Genomic DNA, 27610 nt, shown 5'->3' on the forward strand with positions numbered 1-27610 from the left:
TGGTACCAATTTCACTTCGACGTGCAACGCGTAAGGGACACACTCGGCTTTCCTAACTTCGACGAATCGCATTTGCAACTTCGGAGAGCCATGAGTCGCAGATTGCAGTCGTGTCCGGCGGTTAGGTTCCATATGCGCATTTCGCTCGTTACATATTCAGGGGTGCTCTACCATAACCGAGCGCGTTATGCTCTTTCGCGTGATATATACACATCCACCGCATTATGCATCGCTTCTGCCGCCCGTTGTCCGCAGGTGCGATCTGTCTCCGTTTTCCCGGAAGAGAGCAATTCCCTCTGGTCAGTCAATCGCGTGATAAAGAGGATAACGCGACAGGGACGCATCGTAATCTCGGGACCACAACAGTATCGCGGGGATCGTCAATATCCCTCACGCGAACGTAACAACCGACTTCTATTACAGATCTGCGATTATTTGCGACCCGATCGGTTTTCATTACCCACGAACGCACGATCGTAAACGTCGAATCGTCGGTCGATTAAGTACATCTGCTCGAATGATGGACGAAGGCGTCCGCAAAGTGATTGGAACGTTTACCGTACAATTCGGGTCAAAGTTCAGCGGTCGCGAGCGAGCTCGAGCGGGCGCGCGCGCACTCGCGGAACTCGGCGGGCGGTATGCTGCAGTTAATTAGTAAGATAACGCCGGTTGTAGTACCGGGGTTATACCGACCGGGATTAAAATTCAGGTGTTTCGTATATATATGACTGGGCCATTGTAAATGCATGCCGCCGCTTATTTGAATATTCCGCGAGTGTGCCTGAATTAAACGCATTCGCGCTGATCGTTATCGTGTAACAAAGCGATACAATGGTTTCACCTTTGTTATTGAATTCCACTGCAGAACGACCTTAATTAAATCTCTGGAACTGCGCGTTTGTTGTGATTCTTAATCCCCATCCATCGTTGCTAACTACGAACAAGATAATTTCGTTGCCATAGCTATATAATTGTTTTTCATCTCTATGAATAAATTATCGCGTATTTTGTTCGTAACAGATACTTGAGAACTACATTAACGAGTTATTTTTTAACTATTAACTATGCGCGATGAATAATCTAGGAATATATATTAGAAAAATATATCTTTTGCGGAATAATTTTATAAAATACTTATGCAGATTTTATCACACGCCGTAGTGAAAAATATCAGATCGTTTTAACTTGAAATAATCTCTAATTTTCGCTAATATTCACAGGGTAAAGGTCCGATGACAACTTATTGGTTGATGGGCGAGAAACCAACGAACAACAACATTCAACAGGCAAATCCCACGACGACGATCGGCCAAGTATCGATTCCTATAGATCAATCTCCCGTCACCACGCAAATTCAAATGACGCAACCAAAGCAACAGGAGCAACGGGCGCTCTCCTCCGTCAGCCAGCAGCACAAATTTCAGGGTCAGTCGGACCAGCCGTATCCGACCCAGCAATCGATTCAGTCGAGGAGTCAGGAGCCAGCGCGGCAGCAGGGACATCCGGGTCAACAGAGACCGCAGGAATCGCAGCACCAGGGTTTAATGACCGCCCAATCGCGGTGCCAAACGGTCCCGACCAATCCATCGTCGACCACGAACCAGATTCAGGGTGAGAGATCCACGACAATTAATCCCGCCTGCGGTCTCGCCGGCGTGACTGGAAACGGCGCGCCGAAATCGGTGGTCGCGTCGCGTACCGTCGTCGCGACGCCGATCGGCAACTCCTCGCCGTCCCGCAACCGCGCGAGCGGACCGCCGAGCGCGAACAACTCCGTGCACCAGGTATACCCGACAGCCGAGAGTATGCCCAATCATACCGAGAGTGGTCCCAATGCGCCGCTCCTGCTACCCGCCGGCGCGGTCCCCAGAGTCTAGCTCTTCTAAGGTGTCCTCCCGGCGACGTCCGCCTTGCCAATTATCGAGCCTTCGAAGGACATCGTGGAGCAACCGAGCCGATCAATGCTCGGGTTCACTGATACGAAACACGATTTTGGTCGAAACTGATCGAAACTGATGCGAGAGAAAATTGGATGACGGGACGTAACGGACTTGGACGTGAGGACGACGGAAGCGAAGGATTCGTTCATCATCCTGATCTACCAAAGCTTTTAAAATTCAGATTCTTCGTTTCGGGAGTAATCAAAGTGATTTGTGAACATATCGCGGCAACAATTGTCTTCTATCAGATTTACGATACAGGTGCTTCTCTTGAATTAATTAACGTTAGTTTCAACGACGACGTTTCTTGATTTCTAGAAAGTGTCTGTTAAATTAGGATTCTAGATAATTAACTAGTGAAAGGTTTGCTTTTGGTACCATAAATCCTGACTGTTATTCGCATTTGCGATAGATATAGCTGACAAGTGATCTCTTCCTACAAGGTATTATGGAACCAATGTTTACCGATTAACGCAATTTAGAATAAATACGAGTATCGCGAATGAGTTAATCGCGCGATAAGGATGGACAATGAGGATCGTCTGATTGGATGATCCGAATCCAGAACAAGAGAGGAAGGGGCAATTAATTATAGAGAGGTACACGACCGGGGCGACACGTACTTTTGCCGAAGGTACTTACAGCCTTCTGTATATGGACACTGCAGTATTATACCGGTCGTGTGTGTGTGCATTTTATTTATTCGTACCAAAGCGAAAACACTTGCATTTCCCGTTTACGCGCGTACGTCCCCATGCGATTCATTTGTGAAGGCAGGTAAAAATGCAACGGGCTTACAATTAGCTTACAATCAGCGGCAAGTTTTTCAAAGTTGGCCGCAGCCGATACCTGACTCCCGCCGAGCCTTACACGCCGAATTAATTAAAATCCGATCGCGAACGCAAGCGAATTTAAATTCTCTCTCTCTCTCTCTCTCTCTCTCTCTCTCTCTCTCTCTCTCTCTCTCTCTCTCTCTCTCTCTCTCTCTCTCTCTCTCTCTCTCTCTCTCTCTTTGTGAGGATCGTAGGGTCCATTTTACCAAAAAAATAATCGCGATTGACTGAATCATCTTTTTCTCATGTCTACTTTATTATCGCGATTATTGAGAATGGAAGAGAGAAATAGTTTATCGAGATTGACAGGTTGACGTGTGAGATTCATCGTAACAGATAGAACGGTAAATTTTCTCCGACCAAAACGTGTTACATATTCTGTAGAAATATTTGCGTAAGCTTCTTCCAATATAACGTTTTTATTTACTGCAAAATATTTTTCGTACCCTTCCAACTACGGAATCACGGATCACGAGAAAGCATCATGGAAAACATAGCTCGGCTACAGTGTTTATCGTTACATGCTCGATATGACAAATATGACCGTTCGCAACGCGTCGCGAGACCCATGCAACACAAAATTCCGTACACGTGTAAGGATGTTATATATATATAAATATACAAAAGAGAAAAAGATATATATATATATATATATATATATATATATATATATATATATATACGCAAGTACATGTATATGTTTATGAGATTAGATTATATATATATATGTATAGCTGCAAAAGCAAAAGTTACCGTAGCTAACGTCGATGTTTAGGGTCACTCGTGGCAAACGGGGGCTGGGCCTCTCGCGAAACGAGTCTGTGGCGTGTCTGAGAAATAATAACGATTGCAAGTGCATATATCTGCGAATGCACACACGAAAACACACACACATGCGCGTATTCATACACACATACACATATGTACACGAGACAGGTATGTGCATATGCGGTCGCGATTGCATACCCGTGTTTAATGTATGGGCGAACGGTACAGGTAGCTGATGATACTCTGCGGTCGCCCTGTTGTAAGCGTGGTATGGTGGTACGAGGGGTGTGACGCATCGTAAAGAGCGAAATTCTATCTGTGTCAATCTCTCTTTCAACGATGTACCAATGAATATTCCGAAAATAAAGTTTAATCGTTTTCAAGATCGTCTAAGTTAGCCTCGGCGTCGAGTGGTCATTTAATAAATTCGTTTTCGTGTGTCGCCTCGCCAATCAGAGCCGGAAGGATCGCCTTATCAGATTATCAGCCGAATGCACGCCTTTTACGTAAGTAAAAAAAATTGCAAATGTATAAAAGTAGAAAAAAATCTTTGGCACGTGAGAGCGGCTGATGCTACGTGACTCTCAAAACACGGCATTCGCGAATATCCAATCGAGGTAAGAGTTCACACGAGTATATATCCCCGGATATCCAGGATCACCGCAACGAATCCCCCAAGATACTATTCCGATGTTGACCCACCTGCCGTTGGCGAGTTGATGCAGCAACGGACCGCCCGAGTCACCCTGAAAGAAGAAACGACTCGTTGGACCAGGTAATGCAATTAAATTAGGTCCGTCCTTCTCTCGACAGTCCCTCAGGCTGTCTTAAATTTATTAACGGTTTCAACTAGGAAGACGGCGTTCATTAAAGATGAAGTCTTCCTGGCTAGTCCACGAGCACTTAACATTTCATCACATCGTCGCGACGTCACATCGAGCTCGGAATGAATAAATTATTGTCTCACCTGACAGGCGTCGCGGCCTCCCTGATAAGCGCCGGCGCACAGAGTAGTATTCGGGATCAGTTGCGTGAAGCTGCGAACGCATCTTTCTTGAGGCCACACCGGCACCGTGGCTTCCAACAGCACTGTACTAGTAGGTCCTCCATAGTATTGCGTGCCCCAACCTAATAAAAATGTTCACGACTTTCAGAGAACAGCTCGCATCTTTTTACTTCCTTCGCGTATCTCGCCGTTTAGCAGATTAGTCAGAGAAATTAATTTTTTCGTGATAAATTTGCACTTACTATTTAAAAAAATATTTTAAGCGGTAGCAATGACAATAAATCAATCATTTAATCATTTTTATTGTGTATAAATGACAAGCTTAAATGGAAAAGTTAACATTTGTTATTAATTTTTAGGGATGTATTTAAAAAATGATATATATATATATATATATATATATATATATATATATGAGATTTATTTGTACTAACCGGTAACGATGGCGATTTTATTCTCGAACGATTGTTGAACGGGTGGAAGGCAAATGGGCCAGATGTAGGTGTTAAACACGGTAGGCCGATGAATTTTAATAATAGCGATGTCGTGCTCGTAGGTGTTCAATTTAAAATCCCTGTGTATCCGAATCTCCGACACCATGAAATCCAACGCCCGCGTCTCCTCGGACGTGGTAAAATCGTACTCGCCGAGTCTCACCGTAATGTCGCGCGGTTTGTACCTGTAAAAATACGACGGCGGCAACGCGCGGGATAACTGTAACTCATTCCCATAGTCTAACTGTTCATTTCGTGGTTACAACAAACGGACAAAGCGAGCGTGTATATCGCGCGTTAGAGCCTCTGAACGAAGATACGAAGAAATGTGTGCCGGCGCGCCGAAAACATTATAAATTCAACCACGACCGCAAGAATATGAATGTATTGCGTCTGAAATGCCGTTCACATCATCGTAACCTTTGCTCGTAAACTTTGAAGTATGAGCACGTACACATGTGTTCCGAAGTGAATATCATATATGCATATGTTTCTTTCTTTATTGTGTAACCACTTGTCGCAATTCTTCTTTTTTAATAAAGTCGCGATTTTTTGAACTATTTTAAACTTTACATTGAAACAAGGTACGATAACGTGAAGTTCTGTTGATCTACATATATGGAAAAATTACATGGAGATAATAAAGAATTTTTATTTAATATCTTGTATAGTAACACACAAAATAGTTTGAAACTATTAAGCTTAATACGAAGGTATTAAGAACTTGTTTTGTCTTTACAAGGGTCATTCTTCATACTTAAATATTCGTTAAAAACTTTAATGAACATCACAGAAGAATACAGTTGATAGATAGTTACTTGATGATTTACCTGTAAACGCAGTGTGCGGCGGTGAGCACGTGTCTATCAGTGATCAATACACCCCCGCAATACTGAATCGCGCCTTGTCTGAGAAGAGCCGCCATCCACGGCCATTCTTTAGGGTCAGCCGGTTGGCCACCCGCGACTCTGGTCTTCGTTCTCCCGGTTGTACCGCACCCTCTGGGTCTTCGTGATTCCCTCGTCTCTTGCTTGGCCGACATCGCGTCCTTCCCCAAATTCGTATCGCCGTGCACTGTCTCGTTGGCAGATGGCTCGTTCTCGTCCTCGTTCCCGCGGGTTTCGTCCCATTCTTCCTCTTCGTTGTCGAGACCTGCGAGAGAAGAATTGGAACACATACACGTGGCACTCTCGTTCGCTAAGCGGACACTTGATACCGCGAGTACCGCGAGAAACATTGGTATTTGTCACGAAAGCGCACGTGTATAGCACTTTCATCAAGATGCGTCAAGTTATCTGATAAAAACGTTCATGCGCATATATTTATCACAAATTTTGCATAAATATGTAAAAATATATATATCTTACAATATTATGACGGTTTACTTAATTAAAAAGAATTGTTTTTTTTAATCGTTACTATCATGTGAAAATAATCTTGTGTGATATGAAAATAATTTAACTAAATAATATAATTAAGCAAAATTATATTAGTCTCAAATAAATAATTAGGATTTATACAAACTCGCTATCGCCGGTAACTTGCTGGCTAAATCATCGTGGAATGTCCTTTTCGATCGAGCTGTCATGCTATCCGGACAGCACACACCGACGTACCTGCGACAAAGAAAACATTAATAACAGGAACAATTGATGCATGAAAACACAATGTGTGAGCTTACTTCTCCTCAATTATGCATATATAACCCATAAATTGCGGAAAGTACGAGCGGGATTGATCAAAAACCGCCAAAGGGCATTCAGTGAAAAACTTGCAGTGGCCGCTTCGATTTCCCGGCGCGATGCAAGATTGATATGCTTTCTAAAAAAAAAAAAAATTCCTATTGTAGCATTCTTATTTTAAGTACCGTCCGAATCTATAGAGAATGTGATAAGTTTACGATAACGCACCTTTGGGGATAAAGTCGTAAGTTTTTGATCGACAAGCCGTTTGTAGCGAAGGTGCGAATGGGAAATGTCTTCCGGAAATCGAAGCAGTTCCGCATGAAGACGTGCCTGCCATTCTTGATTTCCAACCATCGACGAATCTAAGAAATATGGGACGTCCCACATGCATCGGTGAACACGATGCATGTGCGCGTTTCCGTGTGCGTGTGCGTGTGCGTGAACACATGTATAACGTGTATCGAAATTTAGAGAGGACCATTGAAAGATAGAACGTCTGGATGATACATTATCGTAATATGATTTGACTATTTCCGTTGCAAGAATACGCCTTTTAGAAGACTTGCGAAACATAAAAATACGTTTCAATCTGCTTTTACAACTTTTGATTTATTACGCTCGATGCGTTTGGATTTAATGTTATACGTTGAAAAATATTGCGGTCAAGAAAAGCGCGCATTCTCATGTAATATGACACAAACAAGTAGTCTGATTGTGTCATAGTTTATAAAACAGATCGCGTGGACATGTCGGACGTATGATCTGAATCATCATATAAAAATATATTTTCCTATTTTATCAAAAATATAATAGTTTATCCTGAACTAAACCAAACATAAAAACAAATGTTTTTTTTTTTATCGACTTGCACTGTTATTACTTGTTTCGTAGAAAACACAATCAAGTTAGTTCAAAGTTCAAATTTAAATTTAAAAGTAACAAGTTAAAATTATAGTAAAGTCTAAGTAATTTTTTTTGCAGTGCTTATTTATAACGCAAAAATCTAAGATTATTTAATGTAAAACAACGCTTACCCGTGGTGTTTTGAAAATCAACGGGGAAACATCGGCAGCATTGATGGATGCACAATAAAAAGAATAACACAATTCGATAGATACCAAAGCGCGTCATTTTAATTAACATCGGCGCACCGACTCTCGTTATGTGACAAGTCAAGGCAACGTAACGGCGGCTTTTTAGTCGACAACCAGGGAACAGACAATGACTTCGAAATATGGAAAACCGTCACTTATATACACATATACACGCCTGTACTGTACGGAACCACGCAAACGCTCTTTCAAGCTGGATATCTTCCATTAGGCGCTCGCGTGACGCGCAAGTTTCTTACGTGCATAAGTATACCTAAGAACAATGTAATGAGAAAAATGTTGATACATTAATTATTATTATATTTTTACGGTTACTACTTGAAAATAGCTATAATTGAGTATTTTGTACTGCATTAATATATACGGAAAAATATAATTTCTTGTTTGAGAAATAAAATAGGACATATACAAGAAAAATATTTTAAATAATTTGCAAGTTTCAATAAAAAGTGCTTGCTGTAACTTGAACAATGCATATTTCTTTAAAATTATTTGCTATTGTGTTGAGCGATATCTCACGTCTAATTGAACTTTTGCCGCGTCAAATTATTGCAGTATTATACAAAAGTACTTCATGCATGCTGCATTGTGCCAATTCAACGCGGCAATTCGACATCGCTTCTCCAGTCTCCGATCATTTAATGAACCTATTAACGCCGCATAATTGACGCAAAGGCTAAGGCCGCGAATCAGGAGTCACTTCGTGGAAGTGGAGAAGCGAGGCGGGAGAATTATACGCGCGACCTGTCTGGACAAAGGTTAATTCATGCGAATACTCGGCGGCGCATACGGTTGTCGAAGCGAGAAGTAATGGACGGCCGATAACTTGAGAAATATTCGATTCCGTTCGACGTTTCATTAAACCGCTTGACGCCGCAGACTCCGCGACGCGACGGAATCTCGCCGCTGCTGGTCCGGGAGCTGGAGAAGGATAGCGGGACCACGCGAGAGTCCATCCCGTGAGAAGAGCGGAGAGGAGCGGAAACGTGGCCGAGGATGGACGAGGGGAGTCGCGGGCGAGAATGAAAGGAACGAGGCTCTCTCTTTACCCGACAGACAAATCCCGCGGTCTCCGTCTCTAAATGCGCGATACTCGAGAAAACGGACATCACCCACATACCTGTCCAGGCCATTGGCATCGCCGTGCCACGCGGCGTACGCACGCACGCACGCACGCATATCGACGTAACAGTACACACATAAAAGTCGCGTGAGAAGCGAACGATTTGTCTACCTTGGAGTATTAGGCGAACAGTTAGACGCGTATCGACATCACTATTTAACATTTAGATAAAATTATTTTCGTGTCACGAATTCAGCGATAAATGTAGTTCTGATTCTTATCTGCTTGTATTGTGCTTCTACCGCACGCACATCTACGGCATTGTATTATTTAGATTTTTAGATATAAATAAAATTTAGATGTGTTCTTTGTTTAATAGAGCATTCTAAAGGTAGATACGGAGCACTTTAAAGATTCTTAACCGATATCCATAACATTTCGCCGAAGGGGACACGATTCAGTTGCGAGTGAGAGAAACGCGCTTCTCAGCATTTTACGCATGTTATGTCGGCTACCTATTTATGCACGCGTCATTGATCGCTCCGAATGAAACGTAACTCGAAGTCGACTGTGCCAATAACGGGTCATGCTCGTTCTTTTTTTTTTCTTTTTTCGGATTAAGATCCGCGAATCTCTTACTCGACGAAACAAAACGGATATAAAAAGTAATTTGAGAGCCAAGCTAAAGTCACAGAATTAGACGTTGAAAAATTTAATTACTGTAGTCTGTGTAAAATTTAATTATCCTCTCTACTCTAAAGAAAAAGTAGAATTAGATTTATCTGCATTACAGCAACAAATTAACGACATAAAACTCGGACGAGGCATTTCGTCCGCGAATGAGGGAAAAAATGTAATTAAATTCGTAATTCTCTCAGAGAAACGCGTCCGCATTTCGCAGTTGAATGATAAAGCGTCTAATAATACAGTTCTTTAACGTTTGAAATGTGCGTTCTCCGTGTTCATTGTATGTTCAGCCGTACAAAAGAATAAGTATACACATCGAGTCTTCAAGTCTCCAAGTCTTTCCGGGTGCTTAACGCATTGTGTACGTTTAACAGTAAATTCATCATTTGCGTCCCGGAATTCGTCTTTGGGCGCTGCACCAAAAAGGACGTTGTTGCTCGAATACGATCCTTTGTGAGAGAAATAAAATACCGGGTTTCACGAGATATCACGTAAAGGTTCGCGTGCAAGCAAAATTGACTCGCCACAAAATGACTTTACGATGGAAAGGAGAACAGCGCGAGTTTTTCAGAACGTTCCTTATGCGAACGTACACGAAACTGAATACGTTTTTAGAGGAATGTGCGTTTGCGAAATTATAAAGGATTGAAAAAAAAAAAGGAAAACGAGAATTTATACCCGAACGTTGAATTTACACGTCGATAAGAAATTATCGTCATCCGACGCGTTTCACCTCGAGATCTTTCGTACAATTAAGATTGAGGGCGCTACATCTCCGTCCTAAATCTGCTTGTGAGTAAGATTAATTTGACGTTGTATCGGCAAGCCTTCGTGTTCACAATTTTGGAAGAAGATGGATGTATTTGCATATAAAGTAATGCTTGTAATATGATTTGCCAAGAAGTTTTAGGATCTGTCTTGCTCGTATTACCTATAAACTGTATCGCACGTGCTGTTGTTATTCTTTGATGAAGAAAAACAGTGGTAATGAAAAGATTGAGACAATGATTTACGAGCAAGAAATGACTAAGTCAACTGTGATCGCTCAAATTCAGATAGGTGCCAATAGACATGTGTTTAAAATAACACACAGGGAACTTAGCGCGATGGCAATCTAATTCCTCGGCGTCACGTATCAACTTTACGACTTTTCTTCAGAGATATTCGATCGTGAGATACGTTGCTCGATAACCGTCGTAAGAAGAAACGACAGACGCAAAGTGTGCGCGTGTCTCTAGAATGACAGAGAGTGACGGAAGAAAAACGAGAGGGAAAGAGAGACGGAATGAAATCCGAAGAGATCGCGATTTGGGGGCAAAAGCCCGAGGCATTACCGTTTAAGGTACCCCGTACATATCCCTTTTTTGCTCCGCGCGTCTCTGGCACGCATAATCACGAGATATTTTGCACGCTATCTATCCATTAAAAATTGTCTTTTTTATGCGATATATTTTCAACGGGGACTGATAAACATATAAGACTTTGCATAACTTCATCGTTTCATTATGAACCGATTATTCAATTAATATAACATAATACGACATTATTACAGTATTATAATATTATTATAATATCTTTTAAAAATGTGTTATACTTACATGTCTAACATATAAATAAACTTGTGATTATTTGTCAGGCTGTCAAGAAATAATTACAATTTATATTAAGTATGTAAATATCACATATTACTTGATAATTGCTATATACTTTTATATGTACGCGTAATCATATCACACGTTATTTTATATTTAGGGACCAAATTACTGACGATCGTAAAATACAGTTCATGAATAAAGAGCATACATCCCAAATTTACGATAAAATCAGAAATGCGGTCTATCTTCGTTAACACGAAAGATAGCAGGGAGTTCCTAGGAATCGCCGCACGCATTCGGAGATTAAAGGGCAGAATGGAAGATGGAATAATAAACGTGAAAGGAAAGCACGCGCTAACGAGATTTGGGTTTCTACCTGTCACGTTCTTTCGATTTTAATGGTAACTAAAGCTGAACTAAAAGCGGCGGCTAACAAGGCGCGTGAGATCATTCTAAGTTGTCTAAAAAGAAACGCTGTCACGCGTTTTGAAACGATAATCGTTTGCGATATTATGATTGATGCCTATGATTGCTGCCTAACCTTAATTAAAAAACGTCCTGCGTTGCAACAAAAATTGCTGCAAAAAAATTTAATATAGAAAGATAAACAGTTTACCGTGCTATTTTAATTAAATAGTATAAAGCAGAAAATTTATTCAAAGAAAATTTATTTTTATAATACTTTTACACTAGCTCTTTAAGGAGATCTGTTATTACGGATAATAAAAAATGCAATATTAGGACTACGTACCAGAGGACGGCATCAGAGGGTGAATATATTTCGTACACAATAAACCCAAGAAAAATCAATTATGCAAGAAAATGATGCTCTTCTTTATCCTAATCCTACGCCTTCGAATCGAAGACTCGAATAGTAAATGACTTTCGGCAAACTCGTTTATAGCCGTGGATTATTTTCGTCCATAGACTTCACCTGCGGTAGTTTATAAAAAGAACGGTGCGAGGTGAATACACTGCAACTATGAAATGTCGCTTAAATATAGAATGTCCCCTGAAAATGAGAGGTCATAAAGAAATAAAGTCATAAGCCATAAAATCGCCCGGCGAATGTTCTACTACCTTGGAAGTTTATAGCTTCATTGTGCCATCGTAGATAAGGAAACATCTAGTAGAAAGTGACGACGCCCTCGAGAGAGATTATCGCTCGCCAGAAAAAAGAAAATAATGTGCCTTCCCGCACAGATCCATCCATTTCCGCGTAGGATATTGCACGAATTTCTCCTACGTGTGGTTTACCATTTTAAGATCTTTTTACGCTTTAGAAAGTTCTATATTTTACATTCACCCCGGAATTAAATGTGCCAGAATGCACGGCTTGAAATGTATAATACTAGATTTAATTCTCCTGCTGCAAGAAAAATTGTAGAAAGGATCTTTCTCTATAATCTGAAGTTATTTTACTACGCCATTAGCGGCAAAGCGCGGTCGACTAATCCACATAATATTACCTCTTTTTCTGATAGACGACGACAATCTTGAACTATAAAAATTGTAGATAACAATTATAAATATGTAATATGGAGCTTTAATTAATTTTATATTATAAGCTGAATAAATCTTCTTATCGCTTTCTAAGTTAAAGACCAAGCTCGTACGCCCGTGGCAGCACGTTCATTGCTACTTAATGACCAAAACCATCTTAGTCACGCTTTGGAACGGTAAACGAAACGGCCGCACACAAGCGGCCGCGGGCGAATCGGGAAAGTGTGGTCGGAGTTGACCATCAGGGAGGGCAGAGGAACCGCTGCCTCGTAAACTAACGAGACGTCGAAGCGATAATGCCAACCATAATTCGCGACGAGTTACGAACGGCCGCGTCGTGTCGCGCAGTCGTGCGCTTCGAGATGGCATAATTGGTATATAAAGTAGAAATTAAGTTGGTAGCCCCTCGATGTGAGTGAAACTCCATGGACCCGCGAGAGAATCGTTCGAGAGACTTCGTTCGACTGGCGGCAACCGCATTCGGTTATTACCTTGTATTTTCGTCGATGCACGCACGTGTTTTCCGTGGACGGTGTTTAAATTACTTTAAAGGAGCGCACGGTGATAAAATCGCGAAAAATATGACCGAGCGTGTCCAATAATAGCGACGGCGTTAATAAGCGCCGGGAGAAATATCGGTGGCGACATTATCAAACGTATATGTCGCGGCCGATAAACCCGAGCAACACTTGTACGAGAAATCGTTCTATCTTTTATGGACAAACGAGTGTAAGATTTCGTTAAATTTTTAATATTTTAAGCATTATCATGTATCCAAGAAGGCGATATGATTCCGATAAATAAATATTTTGACATCTCATCGAGGTATGAAAGTTGGAATCATAAAAATGTGATATTCGCGTTTATTATTTGACACGACATATCATATCTGCAGCACTGGAAATCGAAATTCGCTCGAAATTCTGTCTTCTTTCAATCTCCCTGAGTTCATCCAATCTTCTCAGTTATCCTCGAAATCCACTCGCGCGTGATCAGAAAAGTTCAATGCGGATGAAAGGAAACGAAAGGGAGAGAAAGAAGGGGAAGAGAGAGACGAAGAGGAGCGCCGAGGTTGCACCCTCGTAAATTAACGAAACGTCGAAGTGGCACAGCGCTGCATAATTTCTGATGAGTTACGAGGCACGCGCCCATACCGCGGTTCGTAGCTCGTTGCAATCGGCATATAAAGTAGAAATTAATACGATGACGGTGAAATTTTCCAAAAGAATTCGCATCCGGACTGAAGATACGAAGAAAGGGGGGCGACCGCGCGCGTCGTTATTACCTCTTAGGTCGGATCACCTTGCACTCGTAACGGCAAATACGGCGCGTGTGTGCATACGAGTGGGAAAGGGAGGAGACACACACATAAATATCCTTACCATATCTCCGTAGTAATTAGCGCCGCTATCGCGGCATTTCGACGTAAAAAGTCTCGTGGAATAAAGACGTCGACCGGGTCATTATCGCACACGTCGCGTAATCGTAGAGAGAGCTGATGTTCAAGTCAACGCAAGCAGAAGGTTATTCTGTCAGTAAATAGATCACTTTGCTTTATTGAGTTCCTGCGTGACTCCGCCGTGCAACGCAATTTACAAGATTGTATTCAAGCGATGCTATTTTATCAAATTATATACATCTGGCAATTACACGTTAAATATGGAGAGAAAAATAGAAATTATACGTAATATAGGTATTAGGCTAAAAATATTTTCCCGTATCATATTTCTGGGTGGATATTAGAGTGAAAAAGTTTTTATTGAATCCATTACACAAAGCAGCGTGCGTATTTTATTGCATTTCAAAAAGACATGAACAAAGCGACGGCAATTTTTACGGCGTCTATATCGACGATGGAATCCATATTTCAAACGCCACTGTTCCAGGAAACTCTTTTCCTGTGCAAGAGAAAAAGATATTCTCCCTTGAATTGCATACCTAGCTGTTCAGAATTCCGATGGTTGCTCCTTCTCCCGTCTCGACTAGCTTCCGCTACCGCGCATCGGGTGGACCTCTCCTGCATCCTTCCGACGATTACCATCTGTAACGACGCATTTCGGGATCCCCGTGTCAGCGGTCCTGACAAATTAGCGTCTCTAACGAGACATTCCCGTCGTAGAGATCTCATCTCGCCGAGCTTCCCGTTCCGCAAGAGTCATGCATTTTAATGACTTACCGCGAAAAATCTCAACTTTACGAATGAGTTATAAAAAAGGCAGTACGAAGTCACGCCGCCCGTATTTCGCGAGCTCGACTATTATTCGAGGAATGGTCTTCTGCGCCTCGCGATCCCCATTTTATTCGCTCGCCGGCTATTCGAGAGCATTCAGTTCGATTGAGAAAATAGATGCTCCGCTTTGGAAAACGCGCGTCTCGCTCGCAGCAAGCACACGTATCGCTGATGTGCAAGGGGCACCATCGATTGGGTACAATGCTCTGATTGCACAATTTATCATTTATTTAAATCTCTAGAGACTGCATGTTAATCATTAAAACTAGAAGAAAAATTGTATGATATTTTGAAATAGCATTTAAAAATTCTTTATAGAAAGTAAATAAATTTTTACAAGATTGTATATGCCAAAAGATCTCTTATTTCAGAAATGTTTAACGTAAAATAGCTTTATATTCCTCTAAAGAAAAAATGTAAAAATAGAAACAGTTGCATCACGTCAAAATTTCTACTTTATATCTGTATATTATTATAATATTTTCATTTTTAAATCTGCAAGTTTGTATTCTAACGTATTTATCAGTCTATTTTGTCACGGCTATTTTGTTCGATTTGCTTTAAAGAAAATGCCACAAAGAGGTCGATTAAATATGTACATCTCTATTAATGCACATTTACGGTTTCACTCAAGTTTTTATAGTACTATAGAATAATAAAATTTCAAGGGCTAAAACTGATAGCCTTACAGTCCTTACCAGTTTACGCCCACGTGTTTCGTGGTCGTGGTCACGCGTAGACAATGATCCCACATCCATTAAAAAAGAAAGACCGAAAACCAACCGATTTCGCACGCAGTGAAACTCACGTGGGAGTATCTCTTTCCGAAGCGCGTAGGGAGTCTCGTATTACGTATCCTTTTGTATGCGTATGTAAATCTATCGGCAACGGCGTAGAGACGAATGATGAAAGGGAAGAAAGTACGTATCGCCTCGAAAGTTCGCATTCGACGCACGATAAAACGCTGCTACTTTCGTTTTTATTCATGTATTCGAATAATCCAATGTTTACGAAGAAAACGTCTCTTCAGAGTATACATTTCTGCACGCTATTCTTCATAATTTCGTTTTTAATTTTTGCAATTTCCTACTTTTAATTCTTCGCAATTCATAATATATATATATACGCGAACGGTACTCCATCCATATCCTCCCCTGAAAATTTCGTAGTCGTATATCGTAACAAATGATTCTTTATTGGCCAAACCTCTTTTGCGTGCAAATTTATTCCCATTTTTTTATTCATCGCTTTTCTTTGCTTTGCTTAATTGAAACGATCGCCCTTCTCGGTACTTCGTGTTTTTATTATGATTAAAAATGATAGGTTTTCTGTATATTAAAAAATATACATGACGCGATTCCGTCCTTTAACACTTGCAACTCTTTCATAAAAATGCGTGAAAATATTCAGTCATTTACGTTAACTGTCGTTAATAGCCTTAGTAAACATTCTTTTTCAGCATAAAACGCTGAGTAGACATTAAAAAGAACATAAATTTATGTCGTCGTTTTACATGGTAATTATAACTTTTAAACAATATTAATATTGAGTTTATTTGAAAAAAAATTAATGTGCTAAAATCAGTTTTATTAAGTAGCAAATAATCAGTTTTACCAACAATGAGTAGTACATAAAAACATTGGTAAGAGTTTTTATCGAGCGTTTTAATCGAGAAGGGCTTTATTCGCAATGTAGCCAAAGTACACAAGTGGGAGAATTCTTTGTCACAACGAGTGCTTATTCAGCTGAACATACATAGTAGGAAACCACAATGAACGGATATCGATATTGATACCGCAAAATCGATAATGCCAATGCATATTTTAATTGAAATTTGTTATTTCAAATTTCCTTTTACAAAATTATAATAAAAAATTAGCCGTATTCGCGTTTCGTCGATTTGCGTAACTCGATAATGGTGTGACTTTCCCCACCGCGTAACTCACGATTTTACTGTCGCATTTTACGATCAGTTTACGTCCTCTCTGCATGACAGATAACGATATTCCGCGAAGCGTACAAACTACACGCTTATCAACGTTTTTCGACGTATCTTCTTAAGAGAATAGATGAAGAAAACACATTTTTCTGACATTGCCATCGAATTCTAACGAACAAAAATTCAATAATATTCTGCGATTATCGTGTGTGATTCATAGTTTCTCTCGTTATTTATTTTGTTGTCGAAAGCTTTACAGTTGTAGCTTTATCTTTTTTTTTCTAATCAGTTATGAACTTACCTCAATTCCTTTATATAAGGTTTAAGCAATGCAAATTATATACTATAATATAGAACATAAAAACAAGTATGTATCGTTTTTACTTTTCGTCTGTGATGATTTCTGGTTTGGCACCTGGAGTTGTGAGGTCCAGCTTCCAGCGAATTTTCTCGGTGGCATTGGTTCTTGGATTGAAAGAAACCTCGTTGTGATAAAGATATTTCCCATCGTTTTCTTCCTCAATCCGACGCACGTACGGTTCTCCATCTGGCGTATGACCGGACTCGATCGTTTGTGATATACCATTTACAGAGCTGTATCTTGTGATTTTGCCGCCATTTGTTATTACACTTCCACTTGTTATTATACGTCCTTGTGCATCTGCGAACAAATTTTGTTGTGAGCTAATTACTAATTTTTTTTTGCTGTTTTTGTAACATTAATTATGCGATAATCTGATGCTTGTCACACAATGTTTACGTAATAATTAATGATAGATCAAATAAGACTGCAATAACTGTTATCATACGTGTCATCAAAATATCTTTACACGTTCAGGAAGCTCAAAACTCTTAAAACTGATGTTGAATTGTCATCGTTACGCGAAATAGAACATCATTTTTTAATCTTTTAATTTCGGAAATTACTTTAATGTGATCAAATTTGGAAAAAACTTGATATTTTATTTACAAGCAGACATTATTTTAAACAAACTATAATCTAGTTAATCGTCAACAATAGTGTAATATCACAATAGAATTTTGTTCGATCCAGCAAGCGCAGCTCTATGACATCCTATTAAATTCTTGATTAATTGCTTTTAAATTACAATGTCATAGATGTTTGATTCCAAGCGGGTATTACGGCGATTAAATTTTTATCGATACTAATCGCCAATAACACTATTCGATTCGATACGCTCGTGGATATAGCTACGTGCTAATTGCATAGGTAAACGTTCCGCGCGGAATTAAACGTCGATAACGAATTAACGGACCGATTGAACGCAAAAGAGATAATCGGCCGTTTTGAGACTTAGCAGAGAATGCTGAGTGTCTGCTTCTCGTATCACGGCCGATAGTGAAAGGAACGTCGACTGCGTCGCGAACGAGATGCGATTTTGGAATCTCCGTCTCTTTATCTTTCGCAACGATAAAGAATATCGTTATTATGCAAACGTGTCGACCTCTCTCTTCCGCGTGCGATATAGGAAAGAGACTGCGTTTTTACATATTACATTAAGATATTGATGCTCCGGCATTTTCCAAACGGGAAACGACAGAAAAATAACTGCAATTGGCAATCTTGACTCAAACGTTTAAATACTCCGTCGTCTTCGCCAACCGAAGGTTGGCAGCAGTCGGGAGAAAAAGATATTGGATAAAATAATTTCGCGATGCGCTTCAGCGCACACGGATACATCGCTGTGATTTCTATTATATTTTTTAGTTGCATAAACAATGCAAAAATTACTTTTTAAAATTCTTTCAACTTTTGGATTATCTATTGATATCAAATACAGGTATATAAGTGTGCGTCACACGCTATTTTAAGTGCGATTTAATTTTTATTACTTATCAATGCTCTAGACATGATCCCTATATATTAAATAAACGCCAGTCAACATTATAAAATACTTTACGATCGATTACCTTTCGGTAGGTTCGCAATTGCTTTGTCGACTTCTGCGAGCGCCGGTCGCAATGAATTCTCTATTTGCGAATTCACATGTTGGGTTAATTCTTGCGTCTGCCGTTCAATATTGCGAGTCATAGCACTGATTTGTTCGTTCAATTCTCTCATCCAATCCGGAGCACTCGCCCCCGGATGAGCACTGCAACATAAAAAATCATGAGAACTATCGGGGATCTATAATTATACACTTCATTTGTTTGCTCGGCCACGTATACGCAATTATGGTAAACTATATGTTCGCATATATGCAACACGATGATTCATACGCGCCGAGAGTGAATAAATGCGCACATGACGACATGACGATATCAGTTATAAATGTGTCCTGTCGCGACACTGAACAGTGTCGCAGCGCATTTAACTTAAAAATACTTTGTCGATTCACAATAAAATTTTAATGGCTAAAGCTGAATCCAGACCAAGCAAACAAACACACAATTTGCTTCGACAAATGTGCGTCGCGAATACTCGCGGCAATTAAGTTAATTGTTCGTTTGTATTTGTGCGCGCTTATTCAATCGGTCTGGATTCGCGAGATCTCGATACAGGCACCTGACTCAATTATCGCACCAGCATCAGCGATTACATAATCGGTATTTAATTTACGTTCGCTGTATGTCCAGGAAAAGAAATAATAAGCTATTTCCACTGAGAAGAACTGACCTGGCCAACAATGCAACGAGGATCGCGACGTAGCAGACTTTCGTGGCCATTTTCGTCCGAGATTCTCCGGATCTTTGCCGACCGTTAGACAAACGTCAGGCGAGAAAGTAGAGTCGCGCTTTTCTCCGTAGCCGTAAGCGCGTAAGGAAAATCCGGTTAGATCGCGTCGTACACAAGCGGATATCGCACAAATGTCCGTGCACCGGCGATCAACGATCGGCTATATTGCACCTAGCGCTGCTAACGTTCTGTCGCGCCCCGCCGTTCCTCTACACTTATATATACCACACGCACAGACATTCTCTGGTAACGATGTTATCGCTATATGCCGTGGCCGTGTACGCGTTTTCATAGGTCGTTCGATAGTCGGGGACCAAGGAAACGTGAAGTTTTTAAAGGAAGGAGAAAATCCCTGTGGAATCATTGAATAACGTCATAAGCGATATGTTGCTGATAACAAAAAACGGAGGAAATTAAGAGATAAAAAGTTTTGTTAGTAGGAAGTCAAAGAAGAAATTTAAAAATTGTGCTTAATCTGTAAAATTTTGTTATATTCCTTTGATTTTTGTCAAGTTCTTAACGTTACATTTTAATATTATATACATTATTAACATTATATTTTATTAATATAATATAATCATACAACATATATATATATATATATATATATATATATATATGCAGTTTTCTTTTATATGATAGATTACTAATAAGAGTATTAATAGATGCTTTATTAACATGAAATATCTCATAATATATATTTTGCATATTAATATTACATCGTATATAATAAGTGCGTATCACTATTTTCAAGTTAAGCGACATCATTCTTCCATTAGGGCACAACACATGTGACGTTTATTTTTTTTTAAGAGAATTCTTTAATCGTCCCGATTCCCGTTCCGTCGCATCGATCATCGCTCCGATCAGACGCGGATGCTAAAAGGATAACGCGAGGTGTCGAGTCGAGATAAATCGTGTGTATCAAATTTCTCCCGAATTTCGCGGCCTTCGACGACCGCGGTGCGGAAGACAGAGATGCGTTGGTGCGATTTATCACGATGCCCTTTTGGACCACTGTAATTTCTCGAGACGACGCGACGGCGTAACTCGACCGCTTGATATATCGAGCTTTCGTTACACTTCCCGCCACACGAGGAATAACTTTTCCACGATGGCAGTCAACGAATCACGCGCGAGCACGTATCTCATAGCGTAGGTATTGCACGATTATCTCTGGCCGTCCAATATGTCATTGTTTCTGTGAGCTTGAATCAAATATTAAAAAAGTTATAAAGTGAAAAATGTGTGTAATAAAAATTTGCGGGAATTATTAAATTGTGGAAAAAAATGCTTTTTATTAAGTAAACGTTTCTTCTTTCTATATATTTTTTGGAAACGAAAATATAAATCATAAACATTTAATTGTATAATTCTGTTTTAAATGAAATAATTAAACTGTTCAAACTTTTATCGTCAAAAAGAATTCATTTATCGTCAAAAGGGAATAATAGCACACTCGATGAAATCAATTTGAAAAATAAAAAGTAAAGAAAGGAAATTAGTCGTGTTATCGTGTATATGTATTTTATATTTTATAATACGTTGAATATTTTGAGAAGTTAACCGACGCATCGACGTCAAATCGACTTCGATTCGACTAATCATTTCGGGGCGGGGTGCGTTTTGTTTTACGCAAGCTCGCCGCGTGTTATCATCCGCACAATGAGACTCAAATCGGTACTCGCGGTAGACAACGGTCGCTTCGTGGGTCGTAGTGTTATTACCTCTCGAAACACGGCCGCGACGGGTACTTGGAGAAACCGTGGACACACTCACCCACGTACAATTAACAATTCTTAACGCGCGCGCTTGATTAATTACCGCAATTAGCGTCTCGTAAACGCATCGGAGCGACGGGCTGTTTATCAACGCGCGTGTCTCGCACAATTCAATCGTTTGAGATAGAATTCAGAACGGGAGAGGAATTATAAATTATTTATTCCATCGCGCCGTTTGACGAATGGAATAATTATTTCGCCGATTTTAAACGCAATTATTCTCGGATCGAGGGCATAAGAATATAACACACGAGCCGTAAATAATACGCGAGTTTCGCGGAATTTGAAATGTTTGAAATGCATGGCGTACGTGTGCGATTTGTTATTCAGTTCGCGTATAAGTATACGCTGAAGCGGATGTAACATTGCCACTGGGGATGACGCGTTAATTAGTGGTGATTGCGATTTTCGAGTTCGTCCATGACTCTGTATTGCGAAATGTCGCGAGTCACGATTCCCGAGCGGATCGTAGCTTCATGCATTTCTACTCTTTTCGCGTTATTCCTTTGAGAGATCTGTTATGTCGCTGTTGCTATCGGCGAATCGGGCATGTCCGTGTCCGTATGTTGCTGTATGTATACAAATACATACCAGAGAGAATCAAGGAATAATCCAGCGGATAGTGTTCCCCACTCTGATTGGTCCCGCCATTTTCCGACAAACTTCATAAGAATGACAAGGACAGCGCGCTGTTTAGTACGTGGAGGGGGAGGGAATGTACTGGTAAACGCAACGCACACCAAAGCAGAGACCACGTCCGTGTACGCTCGACAGTGCCGGAAAAGGGCGGATTTCCGGTAAATCCGCTTCGCTCTTCCTTGATTCTCTCTGATCGCTATGGGTACAGCGCTTATCTGTCGCGCCACAAAATAGTCCGTATGTATATACGGGTCCTAAGTTTCTAACCTGACCGTGCCTCTGTATGTCGCCTGATCCCAGCGTCGCGTCGGGCCGCGGCGGTTGGCGCGTGAAGTTGGTCGCGTGATTTTCAAATCCCCTCCGTCCATTTCGTGCGTCGCATTAATTTGCGGGATGTCGTCAGTGTTGAACAGATCACAGTTTGGTACGATCGTACGTTACCATCGCGACGTAAAAATGAAGTAAGTAGGTACGCGTTCGATTACCGGGTCCGGGAGTGCCGTACACAAAGCGTCGCGAGCGTTGTGCCGTGTATTGTGTATTATACGTGTGTGCAACGAAGAAACCTGAGAGGAGGAGGAGGCCTGGGGGGGGAGGGGGCAACGGCGGAGCAACGCTTTGGGTGAGTACCTTATTTATTTATTATTTGTTACGGGATTTTGGTCGTTTTCTGGGAATTGCATCGTTGTTAGATGCTTCCGCGTGAGAAAAGATGTATGAAAAATTCATGATAATAATTTTCTGAAATTGTTTGTACTTTGGGCATTGTTTTAATTCACACGTATCTGTATTTTACAGGTTAACGGCTTTTTACAACTCCGCTGCTGCTCATCGGGTTGGTCAGTCGAATCGTGCCTTACTTTAATTTGAGACAATTGAACTGGAAAGAATCCAACGAGTAGAACACACTAGGTGCTTTCCGTTTACTGACGCACAAATCGACACAAGTCTCGTTCTTCCTTTGTTACTCCTTGAATGCCAAGACTGATAAAACGACGTTTATGTCGACTTGTGTATTACTTAATACAACGTTTGATAGATCTAGTCACTAAAGTCTTGAAATAGATGAGCTAAAAACAGATTAGCACTAATGGATATGTAATCCTGAAACATATTATTCATTCGTCTCATAAAATTCACGTCGCGTAACGGGAGTGTCACATAAAATATCGCGCGACGATCGTATAAAATTAGTTCGAGCGTAATTAATCGTGCTCCCGCGAGCGAATGCCACAAGGAAACGACAACGATGGAACAAAAAAGGGGAAGAGGAGGCCTGGGTGGCATCCGGCATCGACAGAGCAGTCAAAGAGTGAGTAATTTGTTACCTATATGTACATTTATATATTTTTATATTTTTTGTACAGAATTGATCGGTTCTTAATTAAATATTTAAATCATTTATATCTGAATGATACCTACATGTAAAAAATTAAAAAGAAAACTTTTTTATATTACGAAATATAAAGTTAATACAAAAATAAAATAATTTTTTTTAGAAATTAAATTTTGTATTAAATATCTCATGAAAAAAAAACGAATAAAAAGTTTAATACGCTCAAGATTATTTTTTGAAATATTAATTATTCCGGATTCTGCTATAATCCGGATCTATTTGTATTTTACAGATCAACGTGGATGAGTTACTGCGTATCCGTACTACGATGAGCGTAAAATTATTTCTCCGACATCGGCGGAACAACGATGGGTGAGTGATTAATCATTTATACGCTTTATGCCATTTGGGAAATTAACGGTTTATTCTCGTTTTATTTGGATCGCACGCGTTTTCGTATTCGGAGAATTTACATAAGAATTAGAGAGGAATATTAAGAAAACGGGTGCGCGAATAGGTACTGTTTTCAATTACGTCGTTTATGATTCGAGGTTCACTATATCGGTAATTAAAACAGCGATGAAAATAATTATGTAACATGCTTATGTTAAATTTATTTAAAATGCATGATATGGAATTGGAACGCGAGGGAGAAAGTCTCTCTGCAATTTTAGTGCATATGATTAAATAAAAGCGTGTAAGAGTAACTTTTCTATTAGTAATCAACTTGTCAGCGTCAGCTAATTGATATAACATACGTCGCACATAAAAGACTAAGAGGCAAAATCAACATTGAAGGTTTCACCTAAACTGCAAAGATCAATGCGTAATAGATCGGTGAACGCGAAATTCGATACGAATGGCCAACTTTTATCGCTCTTAACTTGAAAACCTTTGCGATTCCGACATTTTCGCATTAAGAGATTTTCTCCGATTAATCCTCAGTGCACGATGTTAAAATATTACACGCGGTGCGATTGAACGCACTATCTATCTTATAGTTTATGATTACGTCGTTCGGAATCGCAACTTTGCCACGACCCAGTTGTCATGTTCCGATCGATGGGAATAAGAGATCAGTCCTGCGCATCTGCACCGTCGGAATCCGCAATCACCGAGATTATACCGGTTTCAATCCGCCAGCTTGCGTGGCAGGATCGCTATACGCGAGACGTGTCTCTTTTTTTTAATCGTGTCGCACGCTCGCTGCGCCCTAATCGTCCCTAAACGTCGTGGGTCGCACGGGGTAACGAGCTGCACGTCTCGAAGCCGATTAAGATTGAGCGTAAGAGGATCTGACGGAGGCGGTCGTAAGAAAAAGCATTGCACGAGCGATTTATTTCGGACGGACGTCAGCTTTTTTGTTCGCCGCGCGCGCGCGCGCGTGCGTTTAATTCTTTTTTTCCACCTTATTTCTTCCTTCGACTCGTAAAGTTGCAACATACTGGATGCTCCCGATTGTTCGTAGGTCGTCGTCTTCTTTAAAGAGTTAACGTGTCAGATAATTGAATTCCATCCAATTTTATGTGTTTGCTATAATTATATTGTTTGCGCGTTTATTCGCGATCAAGTGGTAGCTGTGATAACGCTAAGCGGTAATTGTCCGATAAATAAGTGCGATAATTTCACTCTGTAAAAATAGCTAACAAAAATGAAGGTGAGATACAGTCAGAGATAAATCGTGATTAATGACATAAGAGATAATCTATGCGTAACGCGTATATAAAGGAAGTTCCGTCATCGATTCATTGAATTTGTAAAAGTCTTCTCGATGTGCACATTTAAATCATCACTCTTGAAGAGTGTTGCGCTTGATGTATTCTTTCAATATACTTTTTGCACGAACAATTATTACTCTTTTACTGCATGCACGCGAATAATGATGACTCGCAAAATTGCGGCTCGATCAATCTGCAACGAAATTCTTTCTCACCCTAGCTCGACGTGTAAAACAAATTTTTAAAAAAATTGCTTTCCATCACTATCGATATTTTTACTTCGCAGCTTCGTTGTGTGCGGCCCGCATAACTGCGAGCTGCATCATCTTGCCAACACGTGCGCATTCTCATTTCATGCTATTTGCATATTACATACTCGTTGAGAAAAAGAACTTTTAACAAACTTTATGAGTATTTGATTCGTAACGTTGAATTAATTGGTTAATATAGAAATATTTATTTGTGAAAAGATACACCAAAAACTACAAATGTATTTTTCGTTTGATATATCTGATTATTGGTGATATAAAATCGAAATTGCGAAATGAGAGAGAGGTAGTGTCCAGAGTGTAATTTTTATCAAATTGTCTTTAAATTTTTTTTTTAATGATTTTCGACCTCAAATTGAGATCTAAAATTAGACAAAATCGTAACAATGTCAGGCAAATTTTATTTAATCTTATAATGGGCGTGTATGGAAAAACTTTCTCTTTCCCGCTCTTATCTTTTAAAATAAATTCAACGTAAGTATGTTGGGCGTTTTCGAAATTTTGTCGAGCTGGCGAGGCTCAGACGGACCTTTGTTCGAGGATTACGAGTCGGCGCCTCAACAGTGCTGATTCGATTTCGCGTTCGGGCTACTTTCGCCGCGGCACCGAAAACGTTGTTATATCGGCTTCCTTTTTTCCACCGTCTTCGTCCTTGCGGACGCGGCCTTCCCTGTAATTATTTTCCTCTTCTCCCCCCTCGTTGTTTCTCTCTTTTTTTTTCATCGTTTCCCCGGCACGAACCCTCGAACGGACACTATACCCGCGTCTCGCGGAGGCTAATAGATTCGAGGAATATCTCGCGCCGTGGCTCTTAGCGGATATTAATCTTCATTACAGAGCTGTCTCCGACATGCGCGATATTCCTGAATCGGCCTCGCGATTAATCTAATCACTTTGCAGTACTGCCTAGCTATTACTTTCAATCAAATTTGACTGCACTGTTGTACATTAATATGACACCGCTCTCTGTCTGCATTCAATTACTTCGGCTTCCCAGAATTATTTAAGAATCGCGCGCCGATCGTTTATTAAAGCGATATCTCATGCGGTGACTAGTATGCCATCTTCATCCGGGACTTCTCGTTTTCCGATTTTCCGCATCGCCACGCCGCTTTGCTCCTATGTGCGGTAGGCTATTATTGGACTTGGAATTATTACCGGAGCTGGCAGAGTTAGGGATTAGAATCTCAGTGAAATCATCGCCGTCAAGATTATGAGGTGAAATCGTGGTTCGTTGTCAAAAGTCATCAGCAAAGTTTATCTATACGTTGGACCGTCCGTCGGTCGGCAGCGTGATTTCGTGTTATACGCTCGTCGACGTTCGTTATACGTGCCCGTGTCAGGACGGAGTACGGTTTACCGATAAGAGGCCGTAAGGTCATCTCTCACAAGCGAGACGCTTAATACGGGAAGCGCAATAATAACCGCCGGCTTTTCGAGATGTACTGGCGCGCAGTGGCACGAAAGAGGACTTGGAGATAATCGCACTTGCAACGTGCTCCATTTCGCGTACTAATTGTCCATTCGGTCCCAGCTCTTCATTCACGTCACTGCAGTTACGTAACGGGATCTATGTACATTAAGCGAGTGCAATTAAATAAGAGGTATCAACTCTTAAGAGCATAGCGCATTTATACGCTATTATGTACTTTTGCTCGTCATTGTGACGTTTCTGTGAAATATTTTACACGTTACACGTATGATATATTACGTTTTAAAATTTTAAAATAAAAAACACATATTACACCACGTTACTTTTCTTTCCGTATATTAAGAAATTTTTCAAGTATGACGTTCTTTTATGCCATCTTTTATTTTCTGTTTATCTTTCGCGAATTTTTATGAGGCGTTAGTTATTAATTATTTATTTGAAAGAAATTAATTATTAAATTTATTTGGGCAATAATATTGTTTGCAATTGAGATAGTTGGCAATTTTATTAATTTTGACACTATAGAAACTCACGCGATAAAGCGTTTCTCACGACTATTACCACTTGCAAATTGCAAGCACGATCAACGCGAACAATGACCCGCATTATTTGAATGACACTCGATGAGACATTTAAACCGCTTTGTCCCTCACTTCAGCTTTTTATAATTTCGCGGCGCTAATTGTACGCATTGTAAACAAAATCGAAGCTATCTGATCCTCTTATCTTTGATTGTCAAAGCGCAATTTTCCGCCAAGAACCTCTCAAAACTCGCGTTCTCAGACGCCAAGAATTGAATTACAAGGAAGTCGAACGAGCGAGTTGGGAAGAAAAGGAAATGCATAAAAACGATACTCCCCAATCGATCGCGGGCAGTCGACA

General features: G+C 40.3%; 4 protein-coding genes across 9 annotated transcripts in view; 2 read left to right on the forward strand and 2 right to left on the reverse strand.

Annotated features, from left to right (window-relative positions):
* Positions 1 to 3451, forward strand: part of LOC143895875 (atrial natriuretic peptide receptor 1) — a 94299-nt gene extending 90848 nt beyond the window's left edge. For all 5 annotated transcript variants that reach the window (XM_077403309.1, XM_077403305.1, XM_077403306.1 and 2 more), the window contains one exon: positions 1221 to 3451. In XM_077403309.1, the coding sequence (XP_077259435.1) occupies positions 1221 to 1877 (657 nt within the window). In that variant the 3' untranslated portion in view covers positions 1878 to 3451. The remainder of the gene's footprint in view (positions 1 to 1220) is intronic.
* A 391-nt stretch (positions 3452 to 3842) lies between these two features.
* On the reverse strand, positions 3843 to 7956 carry LOC143895877 (trypsin-1). Its single transcript, XM_077403317.1, has 8 exons — positions 7761 to 7956; positions 6952 to 7088; positions 6723 to 6862; positions 6566 to 6657; positions 5872 to 6193; positions 4982 to 5226; positions 4509 to 4669; positions 3843 to 4287 (listed from the first exon to the last, which is right to left on the reverse strand). The coding sequence occupies exons 1-8, from the start codon at positions 7867 to 7869 to the stop codon at positions 4126 to 4128; spliced, it is 1368 nt and encodes a 455-aa protein (XP_077259443.1). The 5' UTR covers positions 7870 to 7956; the 3' UTR covers positions 3843 to 4125.
* Positions 7957 to 17063: 9107 nt separating this feature from the next.
* On the reverse strand, positions 17064 to 19757 carry LOC143895782 (uncharacterized). Its single transcript, XM_077403125.1, has 3 exons — positions 19494 to 19757; positions 18788 to 18969; positions 17064 to 17516 (listed from the first exon to the last, which is right to left on the reverse strand). The coding sequence occupies exons 1-3, from the start codon at positions 19541 to 19543 to the stop codon at positions 17236 to 17238; spliced, it is 513 nt and encodes a 170-aa protein (XP_077259251.1). The 5' UTR covers positions 19544 to 19757; the 3' UTR covers positions 17064 to 17235.
* The window catches only part of Sema5c (Semaphorin 5c), a 100034-nt gene continuing 90808 nt past the window's right edge, over positions 18385 to 27610 (forward strand). Inside the window, exons 1-4 of one of the 2 annotated variants that reach the window (XM_077403122.1) lie at positions 18385 to 18657; positions 20367 to 22595; positions 22772 to 23285; positions 23602 to 23681. The gene's annotated coding sequence lies outside the window, so the exon portion shown is untranslated. Of the gene's footprint in view, positions 18658 to 20245; positions 22596 to 22771; positions 23286 to 23601; positions 23682 to 27610 lie in introns of those variants that run through there. The other variant, XM_077403121.1, reaches the window with a different exon arrangement.

Source organism: Temnothorax americanus, unplaced genomic scaffold, assembly GCF_048541705.1.
Source record: "Temnothorax americanus isolate GAGA-0224 unplaced genomic scaffold, ASM4854170v1 Scaffold17, whole genome shotgun sequence".
NCBI lineage: Eukaryota > Metazoa > Arthropoda > Insecta > Hymenoptera > Formicidae > Temnothorax > Temnothorax americanus.

What these genes read in the sequence shown, in the direction of transcription:
- LOC143895877 (XM_077403317.1), bottom strand. Translation starts at nt 7,869, where the DNA reads ATGTTAATTAAAATGACGCGCTTTGGTATCTATCGAATTGTGTTATTC. An exon ending in GCCGCACACTGCGTTTACAG is followed by an intron (nt 5,227 to 5,871) that starts GTAAATCATCAA and finishes GTATTTTTACAG; the next exon opens with GTACAAACCGCGCGACATTA. An exon ending in TAAAATCGCCATCGTTACCG is followed by an intron (nt 4,670 to 4,981) that starts GTTAGTACAAAT and finishes CATTTTTATTAG; the next exon opens with GTTGGGGCACGCAATACTAT.
- LOC143895782 (XM_077403125.1), bottom strand. Translation starts at nt 19,543, where the DNA reads ATGGCCACGAAAGTCTGCTACGTCGCGATCCTCGTTGCATTGTTGGCC. An exon ending in CTCGTTGCATTGTTGGCCAG is followed by an intron (nt 18,970 to 19,493) that starts GTCAGTTCTTCT and finishes TTTATGTTGCAG; the next exon opens with TGCTCATCCGGGGGCGAGTG. An exon ending in AATTGCGAACCTACCGAAAG is followed by an intron (nt 17,517 to 18,787) that starts GTAATCGATCGT and finishes ATTTGTTCGCAG; the next exon opens with ATGCACAAGGACGTATAATA.